Source organism: Salmo salar, chromosome 09, assembly GCF_965601325.2.
Source record: "Salmo salar chromosome 09, fSalSal1, whole genome shotgun sequence".
Classification (NCBI taxonomy): Eukaryota; Metazoa; Chordata; class Actinopteri; order Salmoniformes; family Salmonidae; genus Salmo; species Salmo salar.
In genome coordinates, this window is record NC_138299.1 from 6,640,444 (window position 1) to 6,662,895 (window position 22,452).

The 22,452-nt window shown below is 42.3% G+C and overlaps 1 protein-coding gene, 1 non-coding gene and 2 pseudogenes across 2 annotated transcripts in view; all 4 read left to right on the forward strand.

The window, feature by feature from the left end:
• eprs1 (glutamyl-prolyl-tRNA synthetase 1) overlaps window positions 1-7,215 on the forward strand; it is an 89,890-nt gene extending 82,675 nt beyond the window's left edge. Inside the window, exons 26-34 of the mRNA XM_014209991.3 lie at window positions 137-216; window positions 460-561; window positions 3,430-3,585; window positions 4,585-4,782; window positions 4,921-5,094; window positions 5,596-5,756; window positions 5,952-6,030; window positions 6,155-6,219; window positions 6,399-7,215. Of these exons, the coding sequence (XP_014065466.3) occupies window positions 137-216; window positions 460-561; window positions 3,430-3,585; window positions 4,585-4,782; window positions 4,921-5,094; window positions 5,596-5,756; window positions 5,952-6,030; window positions 6,155-6,219; window positions 6,399-6,549 (1,166 nt within the window). The 3' untranslated portion in view covers window positions 6,550-7,215. The remainder of the gene's footprint in view (window positions 1-136; window positions 217-459; window positions 562-3,429; window positions 3,586-4,584; window positions 4,783-4,920; window positions 5,095-5,595; window positions 5,757-5,951; window positions 6,031-6,154; window positions 6,220-6,398) is intronic.
• On the forward strand, window positions 3,149-3,275 carry LOC123724177 (uncharacterized; annotated as a pseudogene).
• On the forward strand, window positions 3,775-3,912 carry LOC123724175 (small nucleolar RNA SNORA5). The gene has a single exon (XR_006756855.1). It is a non-coding gene; the product is annotated as a small nucleolar RNA SNORA5 (small nucleolar RNA).
• On the forward strand, window positions 5,331-5,456 carry LOC123724176 (uncharacterized; annotated as a pseudogene).
• Window positions 7,216-22,452: the final 15,237 nt, after the last annotated feature.

Sequence of the window (22,452 nt, forward strand, 5' to 3'; positions counted from 1 at the left end):
ACATTGACCCATAGGGTATGCAGATTTTCATACCGTCATATAGTTTCTGTACCTTGCCTGGGTAGACGGTAATCCCGAATGTGCACACAAGGGGCACCCTACTAACCCATGTGTTCTTCCTCTCTTCTTTTTACAGTGATGTACCCTGCCTACGCCAAATGGGTCCAGTCCCACAGAGACCTACCTATCAAACTCAACCAGTGGTGCAATGTTGTGGTTAGTGTCCACTCCACTAATGATAATTGTCATATTCACCATCATCGTTGGGGTCAATTCCAGAAAAAAAATCTAAATGGAAGAGCCCAAACGTACTTAAAATGGAAGACGCCCAACCATGTCGTGTTTCCACTGTCTTTTGCATGGCAGAACCTTTTAGGATAACTTAACAGAATGTAGCCAGAGTTTTACTCCTTCTCTCGTTTTCTCATTTATTTATTTTTTTTTCATTTTCTTCCTCAGAGGTGGGAGTTCAAGCACCCCCAGCCCTTCCTAAGGACCAGAGAGTTCCTGTGGCAGGAAGGACACACGGCTTTTGCCACCAAAGAGGAGGCCGCGGAAGAGGTAACAAGGTCAATTTATTTTCAACTGTCCTTGAGACTAGTTCTTACTTTTCTGTCTTGAATGTTGAGTTTGGACTTGTCATGTCTGAGGAGTGCATTCAAACAATGCAGCAGCTGGGCCAGCCACCCTTTGATCAGTCAGTATCAGGCAGCTGGTGTTCTCATTTGCTTGTAGCCTACAAGCGTGTAGGCTACTCTACTGTATTGTAAATATGTATAAGCAGTAAAATATAATTATAATTTACATAGACAACGGAAGTGGCTTAATCTGCTTGATCTCTTGCTGTGCGAACACTTACCTGGAAATGTTGACCATCAGCAACTATAGGATTAATTCGCCATCAAAAGATTGCAATAGTAAATTTAACATCCAGTAGGAAAGCACTTAGCCCGCTAGCAACTCTGCAAAGTTTGCAAGTAAGTGCATGAATGTTTATTTGGCTGTAGCCTAATCACCCACCTATTTGCAAGCAATGTGTGTGTGGAACTAACATAATCTGTTTGCTAGCCAGCTAGCTAGCTTGCTTCACCTACCAGTAGTAGACAGAGCTGGCTTTCGTTATTATTATCCGCTCAACTAGCAAGAAAATATTCTCAATCCCTTGCTGAATGAAAATCGCCCACAATTCCAATTTTCATTTAGAAGTTCAAGCTAGCAACATCAAATCCTGCGCATCATCAGCTGTTGCACACAGACAGACGCACAGACAGATTTACAGCCAGGAGTCAATATTATTAACCGTTACAACATGCATTTGTCAGCTAAATTAACTTTTATTCTTTATCACTCTAATTGAAACTGAGTCTCGTTTGTAATTCTAGGGATATAGCTAGATGTATTGTTGAGTGTTGCTGTAGTCGTGGATGGATCAGAAGAAAAGAGAGCGTGCAACAGAGAAATTATCAATTTGCCTATGTGTCATAATTACTTGGAGAAATCTGACCTGCAATTTGTGAACAAAGCTACTGCACTTATCATTCATAAAACCGTCATTTTAATCACTTTGAAGTGACCCAAATGGCAAATGAATCTTTCATCTATACATTTAGAGATGTATAAAACCAGAAGAAAGTGACATATTTGGGACTTGTCTGGCTTTAATGTTTTGGTGTAAGTTGAATTAGGCACAGCTCAAGTATTTGAAAGTTTACGGTTTTGTTAACCTCTTGGGGCTATGTGGGACGCTAGCGTGCCACCCGTGGTGCACCCTATCAACAGCAGGTGCATTTCAAGAGCGGCAAATTTGAAACCAAATAAATGTCAAAATTCAAATTTTTCAAACATACAACTATCTTACACCCTTTGAAAGATAAACATCTCCTTAATCTAACCACGTTGTCCAATTTTCAAAAAGGTTTTACGGCAAAAGCATAAAGTTAGATTATGTTAGGAGAGTACATTGACAATAGCTGTGTGTAATGTTTTGTCAATTCAAAGACAGGCGTCACCAAAACCATAAAACCAGCTAAAATGATGCACTAACCTTTGACAATCTCCATCAGATGACACTCCTAGGACATTATGTTTGACAATGCATGCATTTTTAGTTCTATCAAGTTCATATTTATATCCAAAAACAGCGTTTTACTATGGCGTTGATGTTCAGGAAATCGTTTCCCTTCAATAACCGGCAGTCAAGTCAGCACCACAAATTAAATAATTAAAATTAGAAAACATTGGTAAAATATTATATTGTCATTTAAAGAATTATAGATTTACATCTCTTGAACGCAATCGACTTGCCAGATTTAAAAATAACCTTACTGGGAAATCACACTTTGCAATAATCTGAGCACTGCGCCCAGAAAAATACGCTTTGCGATACAGACAAACGGCCATGTTGGAGAGATCTAAAATCGAAAATACTATGTAAATAATCCATTACCTTTGATTCTCTTCATCAGATGTCACTTCCAGGAATCCCAGGTCCATAACGAATGTAGTTTTGTTCAAAAAAGCTCATCATTTATGTCCAAAAAGCTCCGTGTTGTTAGCACATGATCTAAGCCCGCCGGACTTCACTTCATGAACGAGGGGAAAAAATATATTTACGTTCGTTCAAACATGTCAAACGTTGTATAGCATAAATCATTAGTGCCCTTTTTAACCAGAACATGAATAATATTCAAGGTGGACGAATGCATTCTCTTTTAAAACGAATTGGAACGAGGGTACCCAACATGACCTCGCGCGCCAGAGTCTAATCGGCCATCACCGTTCCAAGGCTCTTGTTCGGTCAGATCTCATAGTAGAAGATTCAAAAGACTTTGTAAAGGCTGGTGACATCTAGTGGAAGCAATAGGAAGTGCCAAAACATTAATCAGACCCTGTGTGTTTCAATGGCATAGGCTTAAAGGTAATTCAACACATCAGGTATCCACTTCCTGTCAGAAAATGTCTCAGGGTTTTGCCTGCCAAATGAGTTCTGTTATACTCACAGACACCATTCAAACAGTTTTAGAAACTTTAGGGTGTTTTCTATCCATATATAATAAGTATATGCATATTCTAGTTACTGGGTAGGATTAGTAACCAGATTAAATCGGGTACGTTTTTTTATCCAGCCGTGAAAATACTGCCCCCTAGCCCCAACAAGTTAAAGTCAGTGTTTCCTTTGCACTGGCCAAAATGGCTGCCACAGTTTACCTGTAGTTCATGGGCCCTGCAGCTTTTTTTACATGGATTCTGGGGATACATTTGTACTACATACAATCAGGCTGAATATGGTACGATAAGTTTGTCAGCTAGTTAGTACCTACCAGTTTCAGGACATTATTCTCCCTAACATACCCTTTGAACCCCCCCCCCCCCTTTAGTCTTTTAATAAATACGGACTCATCTTCTCCCTGTCTGTGTGCATGTGTCCAGGTGTTACAGATCCTTGACTTGTATGCACGGGTCTACGAGGAGCTGATGGCCATCCCTGTGGTAAAGGGCAGAAAGACAGAGAAGGAGAAGTTTGCAGGGGGAGACTACACTACCACCGTGGAGGCCTTCATCTCTGCCAGTGGCAGAGCCATCCAGGTACACTTATAGGCTGCTGCCATATTTGGATTTTGTACCACAAAATTCCGGATTGAGACAGTAGTTGTTTAATGGCAGTAGGTGTAAGCAAAATGTAGGAAGGTCCTATAAAATTGCCATAAGTGCTTATATCCATCACGTTCATTCAGACATTAATTGAATTAAGCCCATCTCAAGTATTTGAAAGTCTGCAGCCTTGTCAAATTCAGTGCTTCCTTTATAATGGAACGCACTGGCCAAAATGTCTGCCACAGTGAACCTGTAGTTAATGGGCCTCACATCCCATTTTCCATGGATGATGGGGATACATTTGTACTACGAACAACAGGGCCTATTCGTTGATTTCATATTTTTTCCTAGCCCTTTGTAAGCAATCTATAGGAAGTTCTCCTAAAATGGCTAGAGCCTTCAACAGTTCTTGCCCATGGTTAGTTCTGACCCAAGGGGAAGAGGCCTAATAGAAGACGAGGGGAAACTTGGCCTCTTAGCCGAAAAACCAAACCAGTCACTAGCTTCTAATGTAGTTTTAGAAAGCACAGTGAAATCAAATCAAATGTATTTATATAGCCCTTCGTACATCAGCTGATATCTCAAAGTGCTGTACAGAAACCCAGCCTAAAACCCCAAACGGCAAGCAATGCATGTGAAAGAAGCACGGTGGCTAGGAAAAACTCCCTAGGAAAAACTCCCTAGAAAGGCCAAAACCTAGGAAGAAACCTAGAGACGAACCAGGCTATGAGGGGTGGCCAGTCCTCTTCTGGCTGTGCCGGGTGGATATTATAACAGAACATGGTCAAGATGTTAAAATATTCATAAATGACACTCTCTATCAGCAAAACAACCTCTTAGGCACACTTTTATTGATGCTTAAGTAAATGTTTCCTCTTCCTCTCAGGGTGCCACCACCTTTCTATCATTAATTCATCTGAATGTAAAAATATGAATTAAAAAAAAAAATATAAAAAAAAAACATTTTTTAAATGGTTCTCTTTCTCTCAGGGTGCCACATCCCACCACCTGGGCCAAAACTTCTCCCGGATGTTTAACATCGAGTTCGAGGACCCCAGGAAGCCGGGCGAGAAGCAGCTAGCCTACCAGAACTCGTGGGGCATCACCACCCGCACTATCGGCGTGCTCACCATGGTACATGGGGACAACATGGGCCTGGTGCTGCCCCCCAGAGTTGCCTGTCTCCAGGTATGTTTTGATTTACATTTTGATTCCACCTTTATTTTAACAGGAAAGTCAGTTAATAACGACATCCTGGCAAAAGGTATAGAATTTCACCTTTTATTGGCCCTAGTCAAATTATGTTCTCCTGCTCTTCTCTTCCAGGTGATCATCATCCCGTGTGGCATCACAGCCTCCCTGCCTGAGGCTGAGAAGGAGTCTCTGCTGGCCCAGTGCTCCAAGTACCTGGCCCGGCTGCAGCGGGGAGAGACCCGGGTAAAGGCCGACCTCCGAGACAATTACTCTCCCGGCTGGAAGTTCAACCACTGGGAACTCAAGGTAAAACCACCACTTGGTCTTGTGTGGCTCAGTTTGTAAGAACTGGCTCCACAATGTCAGGGTCGTGGGTTCGGTTGTCACTGGAGTCATACACTAAACATTTTGCAGTCACTGTACTGTGTCTCTTTGGATAAAAGTAGATCTTCAACGGTGTTTATTATTATTATTATTATTAGTATTATTATTATTGTTGTTGTAATACTCCCCAGAACCCTTTCTAGGGGCATTAGAAAGTTTGCAGCCTTGTCTCATTCAGTTCTTCCTCTAAAATGGACCGCACTGGCCAAAATGGCTGCCACAGTTCATGGGCCCCATGTAACTTTTCCATGGATGTTGGGGATAAATTTGTACTACTGACAATTGGTTGATTTCAGGGATAAACTTCTCGTCAGTCCAATCGAAACGAAATGTCTGCATCTCTATCCTCTCTCTCTCCTTCACTTTCTTTCTTGCTCTCCATCCTTCCCTCTCTCCACCCCTCCTTCCATCCCTCTCTCTCAGGGCGTGCCCATTCGCCTTGAGGTGGGTCCTAAGGACCTGAAGCAGGGTCAGTGTGTGGCTGTGAGGAGAGACACCGGGGAGAAGATCACCCTGCCCGAGGCAGACACAGAGAAGAGACTCATACAGCTACTGGAGGACATCCAGGCCAACCTCTTCAAGAGGTATGCGTATGCTGATCCACACACACACCTACTGGAGGAAATCAAGGCCAACCTCTTGGTAACACCCACAATCCCTCTCATTCTCTCTCTCTCGCGCTCTCTGAGCTACTGCACAGGTGCTAACGTGCACGCGCACGCACACACACACCTGTTAAATAGTGTGACTAATATGCCTCCTCTTCCTCTGTGTTGCAGGGCATCGGACGACCTGAACAAACACATGGTGGTAGCAGACTCTATGGAACAGTTCCAGAAAGACCTGGACCAGGGCAGGGTGTGTTACGTTGAAGTTTGTTTCTGTTAGATCCGATCATCAGATGAATCGTTTCCATGTCTGGCTGGCTTAAGTAATATAAACGAACTGACTTAAAAAAAAAAATGTATGTTGATAACCACAGATTGTCCAGATCCCCTTCTGTGGAGGCATCGAGTGTGAAGACTGGATCAAGAAGACCACTGCCAAGTAAGACTCACTCAAGTACCATTCAATGACTGGGATGCATGCTAACATTCACTGACTATACCAAACATTAGGAACACCTTCACATCAAGATGCGTTTTCTGCTCTAAGTGAAGTGTTACCAAATGTGGAATGAAGTTGATAAAATCGGTCACCTCCCTAGCCCCTCTGTCTCTCCCCAGGGACCAGGATCTGGAGCCCGGTGCCCCCTCCATGGGTGCAAAGAGCCTGTGTATCCCCTTCAAGCCCCTCAAGCCCCTGCAGCCGGGTCAGATGTGCGTCAGCGGCAAGGAGGCCGCCCAGTATTACACCCTGTTTGGCCGCAGCTACTAAATACAGTCTTAAGTGGCTTCCTCTCCTCGATCTGGGATATGAGAAAGAAGCGGATAGGTGAAAGAAAATACTTGTGAACAAAGATTTGTTTTCACCTATCATGCGCTTTCGAATCAGCAGAGATGGAGAAGAGACGAGGAGATGAAGTCTCTTTAGACTATTGAGATACACCCAGAGTCAACACCTTGTAGTGTGTTCCTTTCCTTTTGACCCTAACCTTGCAATGGTGGCCCAACCCCTCAAGATTGACAAGACACTCTCCATAGTCAGCTATTTTCTCCCACTAGCCCCAAATGTAACAAAAATGACTTTCTTTATACCCAATGACACAATCTTTATATTTTTGTCCCTTTCTCACTCCCACCCTACCTTATCTCAGGACCTTTTCCAGGTAGAAAGATGACATGGTACTCAGGCAAGATGTTTCAGTATCTCCCCACTAACTGAACTGATATCGTAGCTATTTGGGGTGTACTATAGGTGGGTGGTGAGGGTTGACCCCTGGAGGTTATAGCCACTAGCCACATTTGTCCCCAGTACAAACTCATAGGAATACTGCAACAACATGGAATAAGGAACTATCACATACATGTAATTACCTGTACTCTTGAGTTCATCTAACGCAATTCTAAAACTTTTCTACAATAAAAGGATTCTGAAATTCCACTGTATAGGCATTATCATTTGAGAGCTTTTTTTATCTGTACATTATCTGCACTTAATCTGTAAAGGGGCGGATTGTGTTGATGATCGTCCAAGCGAGTGCACACATCAGGAGGAAGAGGGACTTGTTCAGGTGCGGCTAGGACAGAAATACTTGTTTTATGTTCAGGTGTGGAAAAGTGAAACTGTCCACTTGCCCAGTTTTTATTCACATTACAAATGAATCGGTGATTCCAAAGTCAGGCAATCAATTGAGTTTTATTTTACTACTGTAGGCTACAGTAATTTTTACCTCAATATAATTGATGTGTAACATCATGCACAATGATGTGCCAAATATATGATTTACTGTGTTATATATCAGGTATTTCCAAACTGGGGTACCCGCAATGCCGTCGGGGGTAAGCCAAATAAAAAGAAGATTCACATTTAAAAATATATTTTTTTATTTGAATAGTTCTTCACATTTTCAAACAGCCCAATTATATTTTCCAACGGGGCTATACATTTGGGTGAGTTTTTTTTTCTCGCCTGAATAGCCTTGTTTCCCTGTCAAAAATAAAATTAAACCATCTAGTGTAGAGCGAAATAACAACACAATGTCAAATACAAGTAGCCTAGTCAAATAATTAACATCCAATCACATTAACTGTTACTCTCACGGGAATTCCACTAACGGTACGTATGTAGCCAAACGTAGCCACTGCTCATTCCGTTTGCTCGAAAATTGATAAATGATTAAAAAAAAAGTAGGCCCGCGTCCGTAGACACATACCAGCTCTACTGCTACTACCTGCAGAATATAAAAATACCTGCATCTGTCGACGACACAAGTTGTTCTGCTTCCACGAGCGCATCCACTGCTAGCATCAGTAATTCTAAATGTGTTGTTAGCCCAGCTAGCATGGACACTGACAGTTGTGAATCTGATGCAGCTGAAGAGCTACTGCCCCCTTACCCGGAAAAGCACCGAACAACAGGTGGGGACGTTGGACAATCGAAGAGGCGCAAATATGATGAGAAATAAACTCAGCAAAAAAAGCAACGTCCTCTCACTGTCATCTGTGTTTATTTTCAGCAAACTTAACATGTGTAAATAGTATGAACATAAGATTCAACAACTGAGACAAACTGAACAAGTTCCACAGACGTGGCCACCAGTTGCATTAAGTACTCCTCATGGACTGAATCATGGATCTCCTCCTCATGGACTGCACCAGATTTGCCAGTTCTTGCTGTGAGATGTTACCCCACTCTCCCACCAAGGCACCTGCAAGTTCCCAGACATTTCTGGTGGGGGCGGCCCTGTCCCTAGCCCTCACCTTCCTATCCAACAGGTCCCAGATGTGATCCAGGCTCTTCGCTGGCCTTGGCAGAACACTGATATTCCTGTCTTGCAGGAAATCACGCACAGAACGAGCAGTATGGCTGGTGGCATTGTCATGCTGGAGGGTCATGTCAGGATGAGCCTGCAGGAAGGGTACCACATGAGGGAGGGGGATGTCTTCCCTGTAACGCACAGCGTTGAGATTGCCTGCAATGACAACAAGCTCAGTCCGATGATACTGTGACACACCGCCCCAGACCATGATGGACCCTCTACCTCCAAATCGATCCCGCTCCAGAGTACAGGCCTTGGTGTAACGCTCATTCCTTCAACGATAAACGCGAATGCGACCGTCACCCCCGGTGAGACAAAACCGCGACTCGTCAGTGAAGAGCACTTTTTGCCAGTCCTGTCTGGTCCAGCGACGGTGGGCTTGTGCCCATAGGCGACGTTGCCAGTGAGGACCTGCCTTACAACAGGCCTACAAGCCCTCAGTCTAGCCTCTCTCAGCCTATTGCGAACAGTCTGAGCACTGATGGAGTGATTGTGCGTTCCTGGTGTAACTCGGGCAGTTGTTGTTGCCATCCTGTACTTGTCCCGCAGGTGTGATGTTCGGATGTACCGATCCTGTGCAGGTGTTGTTACACGTGGTCTGCCACTGCAAGGACGATCAGCTGTTCGTCCGGTCTCCCTGTAGCGCTGTCTTATGCGTCTCACAGTACGTACATTGCAATTTATTGCCCTGGCCCCATCTGCAGTCCTCATGCCTCCTTGCAGCATGCCAAAGGCACAGTCACGCAGATGAGCAGGGACCCTGGGCATCTTTCTTTTGGTGTTTTTCAGAGTCAGTAGAAAGGCTTCTTTAGTGTCCTAAGTTTTCATAACTGACCTTAATTGCCTACCATCTGTAAGGTGTTTGTGTCTTAACGACAGTTCCACAGGTGCATGTTCATTAATTGTTTATGGTTCATTGAACAAGCATGGGAAACAGTGTTTAAACCCTGTGAAGTTATTTGGATTTTTATGATTTTTAGGTCCTAAAAAAGGGACGTTTATTTTTTTGCTGAGTTTATAGACTACGTTTACTAGTTAAATATAAAATACTCCCTTGGCCTAATCAGACTTACAATATTAGAGATACATAGGCCTAAATTACTTGCACTGCTGTCTCAGTGTCTGATCCTCCAACATAGCTGCATAGCAATAAACAGATCCGTCCTCTGTTATCTAGCTGATCAACTTCATGATTAAGTAATGATAGTATTTAACCTTGTTAACGTGTACTGAATGGCATCAAGTCCAGGATTATCGGAGAGTAGAAGCCGAGTGCAGTCATTTAGTCTGTTTGCAGCAGATAAGGAAGTTCCTTCTCTCCATCTTCAGTTGTGGTGTTGTAGCATCAAACTGACTGAACACTGATTATTGAAAGGAGGAGCTAGGGAAATTGGCAGTTAAATTCGCGTGTGTAGATGTATATTTAGCAGCTGTAGGCGTTTAATTTGACGTGTGCAGGACCGCTTGCATCTGTTAATTTAGCACATGTTGGACCGCCTGCCAGCACATTTGCGCGAGCTTATTTGACGTGTGTCGGTGTTAACTTAGCGCGTGAAGATGTTAATTTAGCGCCTGCACCTGATTACTTTACGTAGCATAAAAAATATTGCGTTTTGACCACGTGCTTTTTGACCCAAATGGCGTTTCATAGTTAACACGCGTGCAAGCAGTTGCTCCCGATGCCACTTGGGTACACTGCAGCATCCACCGAGAGGCTCTTGCTGCCAAGGGAATGCCTGACAGCTTGAAAGACATTTTGGTCACTACAGTGAAAATGGTTAACTTTGTTAGAGCAAGGCCCCTGAACTTTCGTGTATTTTCTACACTATGGATTGATATGGGCAGCGACCATGTAACGGTTTTAAAACATACAGAAGTGCGCTGGTTATCAAAGGGAAATTGAGAGACGAGATTAGTTCTTTTATTTTTTTTACTGACCATCATTTTCACTTGTCTGACCGCTTGTATGATGACAAGTTTCTCACACGACTGGCCTATCTGAGTGATGTTTTTTCTCGCCTGAATGATCTGAATCTAGGATTACCGGGACTGTCCAACTATATTCAATGTGTGGGACAAAATTGAGGCTATGATTAAGAAGATGGAGCTCTTCTCTGTCTGCATTAACAAGGACAACACACAGGTCTTTCCATCATTTGTATGATTTTTTTGTTGTTGTGTGCAAATGAACTCAAGCTTACCGACAATGTCAAATGTGATATAGCGAAGCACCTGAGTGAGTTGGGTGAGCAATTAAGCAGGTACTTTCCCGAAACGGATGACACAAACAACTGGACTCGGTATCCCTTTCATGCCCTGCCTCCAGTCCACTTACCGATATTTGAACAAGAGAGCCTCATTGAAATTGCAACAAGTGGTTCTGTGAAAATTGAATTTAATCAGAAGCCACTGCCAGATTTCTGGATTGGGCTGCGCTCAGAGTATCCTGCATTGGCAAATTGCGCTGTTAAGACACTGATGCCCTTTGCAACCACATACCTATGCGAGAGTGGATTCTAGGCCCTCATTAGCATGAAAACTAAATACGGGCACAGAAAAGGATGTGTGTGGGAAAGGATTTAGGCCAGACTCTCCAATACAACCCAACAATGCAGAGTTATGTGCATCCTTTCAAGCACACCCTTCTCATTAACCTGGGGTGAGTTATTCACAATTTGATGAACAAATAAAGTTTTATATGTAAGTTGGCTAAATGAAGAGCAAAATTATTGATTATTATTTGTGCTCTGGTCCTATAAGAGCTTTGTTACTTCCCAAGAGCTGGGTCGTGACAACTCACACTCATTCTTGTGTTTCATAAATGTGTTGTGTGTGGCAGGCTTACAATGATGGCAAAAAACAACATTTGAGAGTGCGTTGACCCTGGTGCTAGAGGGGGTATGCAGCTGGAGGTTGAATGTTTGAAGGGGTACAGGACTGAACAGTTTGGTAACCACTGTTATAGGCAAAGCCATTAGAATAAACCACATCAATATTTGCATCCATATGATAATTGTCTATCCAGCAGCTGATCTGTCGTCAGTATTGTGTTCATGCTGTTAAGGTGAAGAATTTTAAGAGAAAGCAGAATCGGGTGCAGTTCTGTCTTCCTTTCAATCCTAGCAGTATCGACATGTTTCAACAATGCACTCAAACCGAAATGAGCCGCAAAGGACACATTAACATAGACTGTTGTATTAATGGCTGTATGCTCCTTGCTCAATGGATTTATAACCTTCAAGAAACTTCATTTTTTTTACCCCATGCAGTACTTTTGAGATTTTTTTGTTGTTTTTGTCACTCCTTGAAGTGATGTCACGTCATAAAGCACCTGTCGGAAAGCTCCATGTGTTTTCTTGTCTCATATTGTGAACGATATGAAAGCACCATGTGTTTTCTTGTCTCATATTCTGAACGATTTGAAAGCTCCACGTGTTTTCTTATCTCATTCTGAACGATATCAAAGCTCCATGTGTTTTCTTGTCTCATTCTGAACGATATCAAAGCTCCATGTGTTTTCTTGTCTCATTCTGAACGATATCAAAGCTCCATGTGTTTTCTTGTCTCATTCTGAACGATATCAAAGCTCCATGTGTTTTCTTGTCTCATATTCTGAACGATATTAGTGAAGACACTTGTCTACAGATCACTATTATATTCTCTACAGATCAAAGCCACACAATGGTATGTTATTTTACCATTTTAATAAGATATTTATGAGTAGAACATTTGAAGGTAGTCTTTATTATCGCATAGGGAAATGTGTTTTGCAGGCAGGCTGAAAATGAGAACACTGTAAAAACAATAATTAAAGGACTGGGCCGGTTTCCAGGACACAAATTAAACCTAATTCTGTGCTAAAATGCTTGGTCAAGGACTATGTAGGCTTAATCTGTCCAGGAAACATTAAGGCCAATGTGTTTATCTTCACAATACAAAGCTTTAATGGTGCCACGAGTAGTCAGTGGTGTAAAGTACTTAAGTAAAAATACTTTCAAGTACTACTTAAGTCGTTTTTTGGGGTGTCTACTTTACTATTGATATTTTTGAAAACTTTTACTCCACTATATTCCTAAAGGAAATACTGTATGTAAAGGTTAGACATGTTATTAACAAGTACACTCAGAAAAAAAGGTGGTTCTTCAGCTGTCCCCATAGAAGAACCCCTTTTGGTTCCAGGTAAAGGTTAAATAAATAAAAATGTAACTGCAAACTGGGTTTCACTGCTCTCTGTATCAGCATTCAGAAAATATCACAAAGAAACAGTGGATGTTTCATAATACCCATAAAACCTAGTAGTCAAACATGGAAATGGTTTCAATATTTTTTTCACCATTCATTTTTTTCCCTTGGGGATTTTGAAACCACTTCAAATAAGATCTGTGTTTCGTGTAGGCTTTCCCTGGAGTGACGTTTTGATAACCATGAAAATCTCAGACAAGGTGATTTTTGGCTCTATTTAACCTTTATTTGAAAATGCTAATTCGCTTCAAAGTACAAATCCCTGTTCGTGCATGTCCTCTTTAGCTGACACCTTTGGTGGCAGCAGGGCCTGTTCCATGCATAAGCAACATAGGCGATTGCTTAGGGCTCCCGGCCGCTAGGGGAACTCAGTCTGGGTCTCAATTTACTATTGAGAGAAAGAATAGTTGATAAAATACACTAGGTGCAATTTCAAAATGTATTTGTGCATCAGAAGTTTTTATCTCGTTTTGTCAGTTACAGTACCATCAGTCCATTTATATTTTCTAATGGGGCTATACATTTGGATTAGGTTTTTTTCTCGCTTTTTTCATGAGTAACCTCGTTTCACTGGCTTCCTTTTACAAATTGGTATTTAAATGGATTTAATTGTATTTCTTTTCATGATCTACTCAAAATACTATTTTTTTTGTTTTTTTAAGATTAATAAGTAGTCAACCCCTGAGTGAATACATGTTAGAATCACCCTTGGCAGCGATTACAGCTGTGAGTGTTTTTGGGTAAGTCTTTAAGAGTTTTGCACAACTCAATTGTACAATATTTGACCATTTCTTTTTTTAACTCTTCAAGCTCTGTCAAGTTGGTTATTGATCATTGCTAGACAGCCATTTTCAAGTCTTGCCATAGATTTTCAAGCCAATTTTAAGTTACAACGGTAACTACAGTAGGCTCCTCAGGAAAATTCAATGTCATCTTAGTAAGCAACTCCAGTGTATATTTGGCCTTGAGTTTTAGGTTATTGTCCAGCTGAAAGGTGAATTTGTCTGTTGGAAAGAAGACTGAACCAGGTTTTCCTCTAGGATTTTGCCTGCACTTATTTTAAGGAGGAACCATGGTTACGTACATAGGGTTGTATGCGTGGGTGTGTGGATGGGTGGTCAAAAGTAGGGGCAAAACAAACAGCCATCAATCTACTGTAATACACTTGTTCAAACAGGCGTCGCTGCGCACTCACGCTTATAAATCGAACAATTGGCACACACCAAGTTTCCCCCTGGCAATTTCAGACTATAGGCGGCATACTCTCTTCTAACGGCCATGGTGCGTAATGAACACAAACAAAAACACTTTCGTGGCACTGTCACGTGAGAAGAGAACTGGGGTTGTTTGAGTCCCTGTCAGTCTACCCTCCTATTTCGCTACAATGTTCTGCTGCGTAGCCTAAAGCGAACACCTTTGAAAAAAAATCTGTGTATAATGGCAACTATTAAATACAGGGGCGCAACTTTGGTTTTAGAAGTGGGGGAACCTAATTATTTGTATTTGATTCAGTCGGATAAACGCTTCAAACAGCCTACCCGACCACTCGGAGGCATCCGCATGGTCCTAAAGCACAACGTTGCCTCGTTTGTATCACACTCCAATGATAAAACGGGGGGGGGGGGCAAAAATGACATTTCAGGACATGTCCCCCCCCAGGTCAAGTGAAAGTTGCGCCCCTGACTAAATACCTTATGGTGCTTTAATAACATAATTACCCCCTTATGACAACTATAGGCTAGGAGGCTATGTGAGTGACCAATAAAACGACCATGAAACAAATTATCTTGGGATCCTGGAAACTGGGGGCTATGCATGTGTATGTCCCATGTCAAGCTGCTCTCTCCAAATTGGTGGCTACAACACCCTTATTTTGCAGCATATTATAACCCTATAGCGGCCCACTAGACTGTGTACACTAAACTGTAGGCTAATCATACATTACAATGGGCAAGTGAAAGTAAATTATAGGCCTATCCAATGGCTGCGGGAGGAATGAACAATGAAGCAGCTGTTTTACACAAGTGTCTGTGGGAGGAGAGGCAAGGCCCACTCCTGCATGAGCGAACCAGCTAATCTGAGGCGCTGTTTGAATATATTCATGGGTGGATTCTCTCTTTCTTGAAATAATTATCGACCTAAAATAAATGATAGCCTATTTAAGCAATAAGGCACGAGGAGGTGTGGTATATGGTCAATATACCACAGCTAAGCTCTGTTAGCCTTTACGGTGGTTCTTCCTTTAAAAGTTGCGACATACTGCAGCACAGCTTGTGGGGTGCCGCAGAATTCTATGGCACGTTATTCAAGTGTCAGCCATTGTTGCCAGAATGACGCAATTTACCACAATCTTCCACGATCTACCACAAACGGTCACGGCATAAGCTCAAAACTTTTAAAGGAAGAACCACTGCAGCCGTGGTATATTGGCCAAATACCACAAAACCCCGAGGTGCCTTATTGCTATTATAAACTGGTTACCAACATAATTAGAGCAGTAAAAATATGTTTGGTCTTACCCGTGGTATACAGTCTGATATACCTCAGCTGTCAGCCAGACAGCATTCAGTGCTCGAACCTCCCAGTTTATTAAAATAAATAATCACTGATCTGACATGACTTGGTTGGTAGCCTTACGTAATATCTCCTTTCACTATACATCTATCGGTCTTCAAGGATGTGAGGAATGAACGATGCATAGGTTATCCCAAAACAGGGGCATTGTCTCTGCTATTTGTCTCAGCAATAGGCTTTCACTAACCACATGGACTTGGTTATATAACCAGCACATCCAGAGATGCAAACTCTCATCATCACTCAGTGCCTGAGCTTACCTCCACTGTACTCGCACCCCACCATACCCGTCTGCACATTTTGCCCTGAATCTATTCTACCACGCCCAGAAATCTGCTACTTTTACTCTCTGTCCCCAATGCACTAGACGACCAGTTTTGATAGCCTTTAGCTGTACCCTCATCCTACTCCTACTCTGTTCCTCGGAAGGCATTTAAAAAAATAACCAGGCCTCCTCTACTGACGGGATGAGGTCAATATCCTTCCAGGATACCCGGGTCAGGTCGATTTAGAAAGGCTTGCTCGCTGAAATGTTTCAGGGAGTGTTTGACAGTGATGAGTGGTGGTCGTTTGACCGCTGAACCATTACGGGTGCAGCCCCTTTCAAAAAATGTAGAACTAAGAACAGATATAGCCCTTGGTTCACTCCAGACCTGACTGCCCTTGACCAGCACAAAAACATCCTGTGACTGACTGCAACAGCATCGAATAGTCCCCGCGATATGCAACTGTTCAGGGAAGGAACCAATACACTCAGTCAGTCAGAAAAGCAAAGGCTAGCTTTTTCAAACAGAAATTTGCATCCTGTAGCTCTAACTCCAAAATGTTCTGGGACACTGTAAAGTCCATGGAGAACAAGAGCACCTCCTCCCAGCTGCCCACTGCACTGAGGCTAGGTAAAACGGTCACCTCCGATAATCCATGATAATCAAACATTTCAATAAGCATTTCTCTACAGCTGGACATGCTTTCCTCCTGGCTACCCCAACCCCGGCCAACAGCTCCGCCCCCCCGCAGCTACTTGCCCGAGCCTCCCCAGCTTCTCCTTCACCCAAATCCAGATAGCAGATGTTCTGAAAGAGCTGCAAAACCTGGACCTGTACAAATCAGCTGGGCTAGACAATCTGGACCCTCTCTTTCTAAAACTATCCGCCGCCATTGTTGCAACCCCTATTACGAGTCCGTTCAACCTCTCTTTCATATCATCCGGGATCCCTAAAGTTTGGATAGCTGCCGCGGTCATCCCCCTATTCAAAGGGGGTGACACTCAAGCCCCAAACTGCTATAGAGCTATTTCTATCCTGCCCTGCCTCTCTCTAAAGTCTTCGAAAGCCAAGTTAATAAACAGATCACTGACCATTTCGAATCCCACCGTACCTTCTCCGCTGTGCAATCCGGTTTCCGAGCTGGTCACCGGTGCACCTCAGCCACGCTCAAGGTACTAAACGATATCATAACCGCCATCGATAAAAGACGGTACTGTGCAGCCGTCTTCATCAACCTGGCTAAGGCTTTCGACTCTGTCAATCACAGTATTCTTATCGGCAGACTCAATAGCCTTGGTTTCTCAAATGACTGCCTCGCCTGGTTCACCAACTACTTCGCAGATAGAGTTCACTGTGTCAAATCGGAGGGCCTGTTGTCCGGACCTCTGGCAGTCTCTATGGGGGTACCACAGGGTTCAATTCTCAGGCCGACTCTTTTCTCTGTATATATCAACGATGTCGCTCTAGCTGTGGGTGCTTCCCTGATCCACCTCTACGCAGACGACACCATTCTGTATACATCTAGCCCTTCTTTGGACACTGTGTTAACTAACCTCCAAACAAGCTTCAATGCCATACAACACTCCTTCCGTGGCCTCCAACTGCTCTTAAAACTCTAGTAAAACTAAATGCATCCTTTTCAACCGTTCGCTGCCCGCATCCGCCCGCCCGACTAGCATCACTACCCTGGAAGGTTCTGACCTAGAATATGTGGACAACTCAAATCAAATGTCTTTGTCAGATACACATGGTCAGCAGATGTTAATGTGAGTGTAGCGGAATGCTTGTGCTTCTAGTTCCGACCATGCAGTAATATCTAACAAGTAATATAACCTAACAATTTCACAACAACTACCTTATACACACAAGTGTAAAGGAATGAATACGAATATGTACATAAAAATATATGAATGAGTGATGCCCGAACGGCATAGGCAAGATGCAGTAGATGGTATAGAGTACAGTATATACATATGAGATGAGTAATGTAGGGTATGAAAACATTTATATATAAAGTGGCATTGTTTAAAGTGGCTAGTGATGCATTTAATTACATCAACATGGCAAGATGCAGTAGATGGTATAGAGTACAGTATATACATATGAGATTAGTAATCTATGTAAGCATTATGTAAAGTGACTAGTGATACATTGATTACATAAATGTTTCCATTATTAAAGTGGATAGAATTGAGTCGGTATGTTGGCAGCAGCCACCCAATGTTAGTGATGGCTGTTTAACAGTCTGATGGCCTTGAGATAGAAGCTGTTTTTCAGTCTCTCAGGTCCCTGCTTTGATGCACCTGTACTGACCTCGCCTTCTGGATGATAGCGGAGTGAACAGGCAGTGGCTCAGGTGGTTGTTGTCCTTGATGATCTTTTTTGCCTTCCTGTGACATCGGGTGGTGTAGGTGTCCTGGAGGGCAGGTTGTTTGCACCCGGTGATGCGTTGCGCAGACCTCACTACCCTCTGGAGAGCCTTAGGGTTATGGGCGGAGCAGCTGCCGTACCAGGCGGTGATACAGCCCGACAGGATGCTCTCAATTGTGCATCTGTAAAAGTTTGAGTGTTTTTGGTGACAAGCCGAATTTCTTCAGCCTCCTGAGGTTGAAGAGGCACTGCTGCGCCGCCTTCACCACGCTGTCTGTGTGGGTGGACCATTTCAGTTTGTCCGTGATGTGTACGCCGAGGAACTTTAACTTTCCACCCTCTCCACTACTGTTCCGCCAATGTAGATAGCAGAAGGAGCAGAACCCTGTTTCCTGAAGTCCACGATCATCTCCTTTGTTTTGTTGACATTGAGTGTGAGGTTATTTTCCTGACACCACACTGTCTACTTCCGGCGCCGACAGAGATGGCCGCCTCGCTTCGTGTTCCTAGGAAACTATGCAGTATTTTGTTTTTTTATGTGTTATTTCTTACAATGTTACCCCAGAAAATCTTAGGTTTTATTACATACAGTCGGGAGGAACTCCAAATACCTAGGTGTCTGGCTAGACTGTAAACTCTCCTTCCAGACTCATATTAAACATCTCCAATCCAAAATCAAATCTAGAATCGGCTTTCTATTTCGCAAAACAAAGCCTCCTTCACTCACGCCGCCAAACTTACCCTAGTAAAGCTGACTATCCTACTGATCCTCGACTTCTGTGATGTCATCTACAAAATAGCTTCCAATACTCTACTCAGCAAACTGGATGCAGTCTATCACAGTGCCAACCGTTTTGTTACCAAAGCCCCTTATACCACCCACCACTGCGACCTGTATGCTCCAGTCGGCTACATATTCGTCGCCAGACCCACTGGCTCCAGGTTATCTATAAGTCTCTGCTTGGTAAAACTTCGCCTTATCTCAGTTCACTGGTCACGATAACAACACCCACCCATAGCACGCGCTCCAGGAGGTATATCTCACTGGTCATCCCCAAAGCCAACACCTCCTTTTCGGCCGCCTTTCCTTCCAGTTCTCTGCTGCCAGTGACTGGAACGAATTGCAAAAATCGCTGGAGACTTATATTTCCCTCACTAACTTTAAACATCAGCTATCTGAGCAGCTAACTGATCGCTGCAGCTGTGCATAGCTGTTAAAGGAATTTTATATCTTGATGATAATAATCAATAATCAATTCGCCTTGACTAATGCCCAAGGTTTGTAAGACAATGGGTTAAAATAATTAGGCAAGGACTCAGCTTTCTGCAAAAGGTTTCTGTAGCTTTATTCAGAGAACGTTCTGCCGTCAGGATAACAAAACAGTCATTATATAGTTCTTGCTTACTTACGCACATGCATTTACACACAATCTGTTGGTGACCTGCAACCCCCATAAACTTCTCACACTGTTTATCACCTTCTGGCTCAGCCTGTTCCTTTCCTTCAAGGTTAGGAACTCTCTGAAGTTTTACTCCCTTGACCATCTGCTTCTGTAGCTATACTAATTGCATACACACATTTCTTTCCCTCTCCAGTGGTTCCTGGACTTTCCGGAACTAATCAGACCAATCGATCCCTACATTGATCATTACATTGATTATTCATTAACCATGCTGTATGACTAATCATTCATCATGATTTATTGATTCATTTACCTTTATTAGATAATTATTTTATCAATAGCCCATCTGTAAATAGCCCACCCAATCTACCTACCTCATCCCCATATTGTTTTTATTTACTTTCTGCTCTTTTGCACACCAGTATCTCTACTTGTACATCATCATCTGCTCATTTATCACTCCAGTGTTAATCTGCTAAAGTGTAATTACTTCTCTAATATGGCCTATTTATTGCCTACCTCCTCACGCCATTTGCACACACTGTATATAGCCAATTTTTTTTCTATTGTGTTATTGACTGTACGCTTGTTTATTCCATGTGTAACTTTGTGTTGTTGTGTCGCACTGCTTTGCTTTATCTTGGCCAGGTCGCAGTTGTAAATCAGAACTTGTGCTCAACTAGCTTACCTGGTTAAATAAAGGTGAAAAAAAAAAAAATCTAAAAGGTGTGGCGGTGAAATGACGAGTATGTTATAATACTGTTATTGCATCAAATGGTTGTTTTATGGAATAGATTAGGGTTCTTAGAATACTTTCATCTGTGTGTGTTCTACAGAGGATGGGCCTCTGGTGGCTTGATGCTGACAGTAGATTTACGATGCCTTGGTGATAAAAACCTAAATACCGCATTCCATTTGCATGAGTTGGTGTTTGTGTACTGGGAGGTACCAGGGTTGAGATGGCTCGGGTATGGATAATGATGTTTCCTTACAATGAGAACTGTCTTTTTCAGCAGATACTGTCGGCTCTAAATTATTAATTTATTTCATACAAATCCTAACCTTTTGACCCATTCTACACATCTGTTGTTTGTCATGTAGACATGTACAAAAGGTATTTGTATTCTTTGTCTCAGGGCTCTCAACCCAACAGTCAAGAGTGTTGACCAGCCATCGTTATTACTCTATGCTTTCCTTATTAGTACATTTTTAATAAAGTAATATCCTGATTGGGGATTGACCTTGTCTCTCTGCATTATTGATCAGAATTTCCACGACAAAGGCCAAATGAAAATAAGCTGTTTGTGCATCACCCAAAAAGCAGTTGCTTGCATTTGTAATTGAACCTCAATTCACCCATTATTAAAAAATATATCAAATTAAATAGAATTGAATTACAGTAGCTACTTAGGCTTGTTTGGGTGTGATCCATGCATTGATTGTATTTAGCTGGCCCAAAGAACAAGCTAAATGTATTTACTACGTGCATAATCATCCATGTTTCTCACATTTTTATTTTCATTGTATTTACAGTACCCTCCATTACCTAAACACCAGAAAGGAAGGGAGAGGTAATTGGAAAATAGGAAGAGGGAGAGGACATGCCATATCAATTAATCTTTCCTCGATTCCTTCTATCATATCTCAACTCCTTTTCACATTTTAGTCATTTATCAGATGCTCTTATTCAGAGTGACTTACAGTTAGTGCTTTAATCTTAAGATAGCTAGGTGAGACAACCACATATCACAGTCGTATCAAGTACATTTTTCATCAACGAAGAAGTTATAAGCAAAGTTAGTAATAGTAGGAAAATGCATAAGACTGACAGGTGTCTTTGAAGAGGAAGGGTTTCAGATAGGAAGATGGTTTCACCATTGGGGTGCCAGGACAGAGAAGAGCTTTGTCTGGGCTGAGTGGGAGCTGACCTCTTGGAGCCTCTGGCTGGCTGTGTTTAGCTGGAAGGTGGCAGGCCGAATTTGAGATGAGAGAAATTCCTTGCTATTGACTTTCAAATTAACTCATGGCTTGCATAGCTGTCCTCTTAGGGGAGGATAAATACCAGAAAATGCTAATCATTTCTTGAATGGCAAACCCAACTCGCCCCACTGGCGGTTGGAATTTATAGCCTTGGGCGTAGGGATAGCTTCCCCTTAAATAAATTGAATTAAATTGCCAAAATTATATAACCTAAGTAGCCTACTCCTGTCTATACAGAAATAAAATCATTCAAAATCGGCTACTACACCAGAAAGCATAATTTGTCCAGAGGATCATTAGCTTCTTTAAAAAATAAGCTGTGGATTGTTTTACATTGCATAACCTACATTCGGAAAGGGCCTGTAATTTGTGCAGCGCTCACAGCAAATAGCCTACCAAAATAGATGTTGCGAATGTCAGTGAAAAGCAGGGGGACCCAGCCAGGCATATTGAAATATTTCAAAAAACAATTGCGGAAAAACAACTTTTTGGAAAGCAAATTGGACAATAATTTCCTCTTCCAGGTTAGCCTACCCAGCTAGCACACAACATTCTGAGAACCATATGTTTCTTAGAGCTTGGTGAGAGTGTGGTTGTCCTTTGGTTATTTTGCACACAACCTTCCCACAACCAGAGATGGGCAGTAGTTCATATGTACAGTATTTCAATTACTTTGAGTATTTTGTCATTTGTATTACACTGATTTTAACTACACTTCAATGTATTTTGTAACAATATAATTTAGAGAGCTGTAATTTGTATTTTCAAAATACAAAATACTTTTCAACAGTCCTGATAAAATGTACAACCGCACTGGACAATATTGAGATAAAAAAAAAATGGCCTGGATTAAATTCCTCGGAATTCAGAAGAATTCACATTAATTTAAATGGAGGCAGGTGATTCTCGTTTACTGTGTAATTTCTCACTTGTAGTCAGTTACAGGTGCCTATATAAAAATAGCCATTCAACCAGTTTTGAAAAGACATTAAGATCGCAAATGCACCACTACATGCGTCTTCCT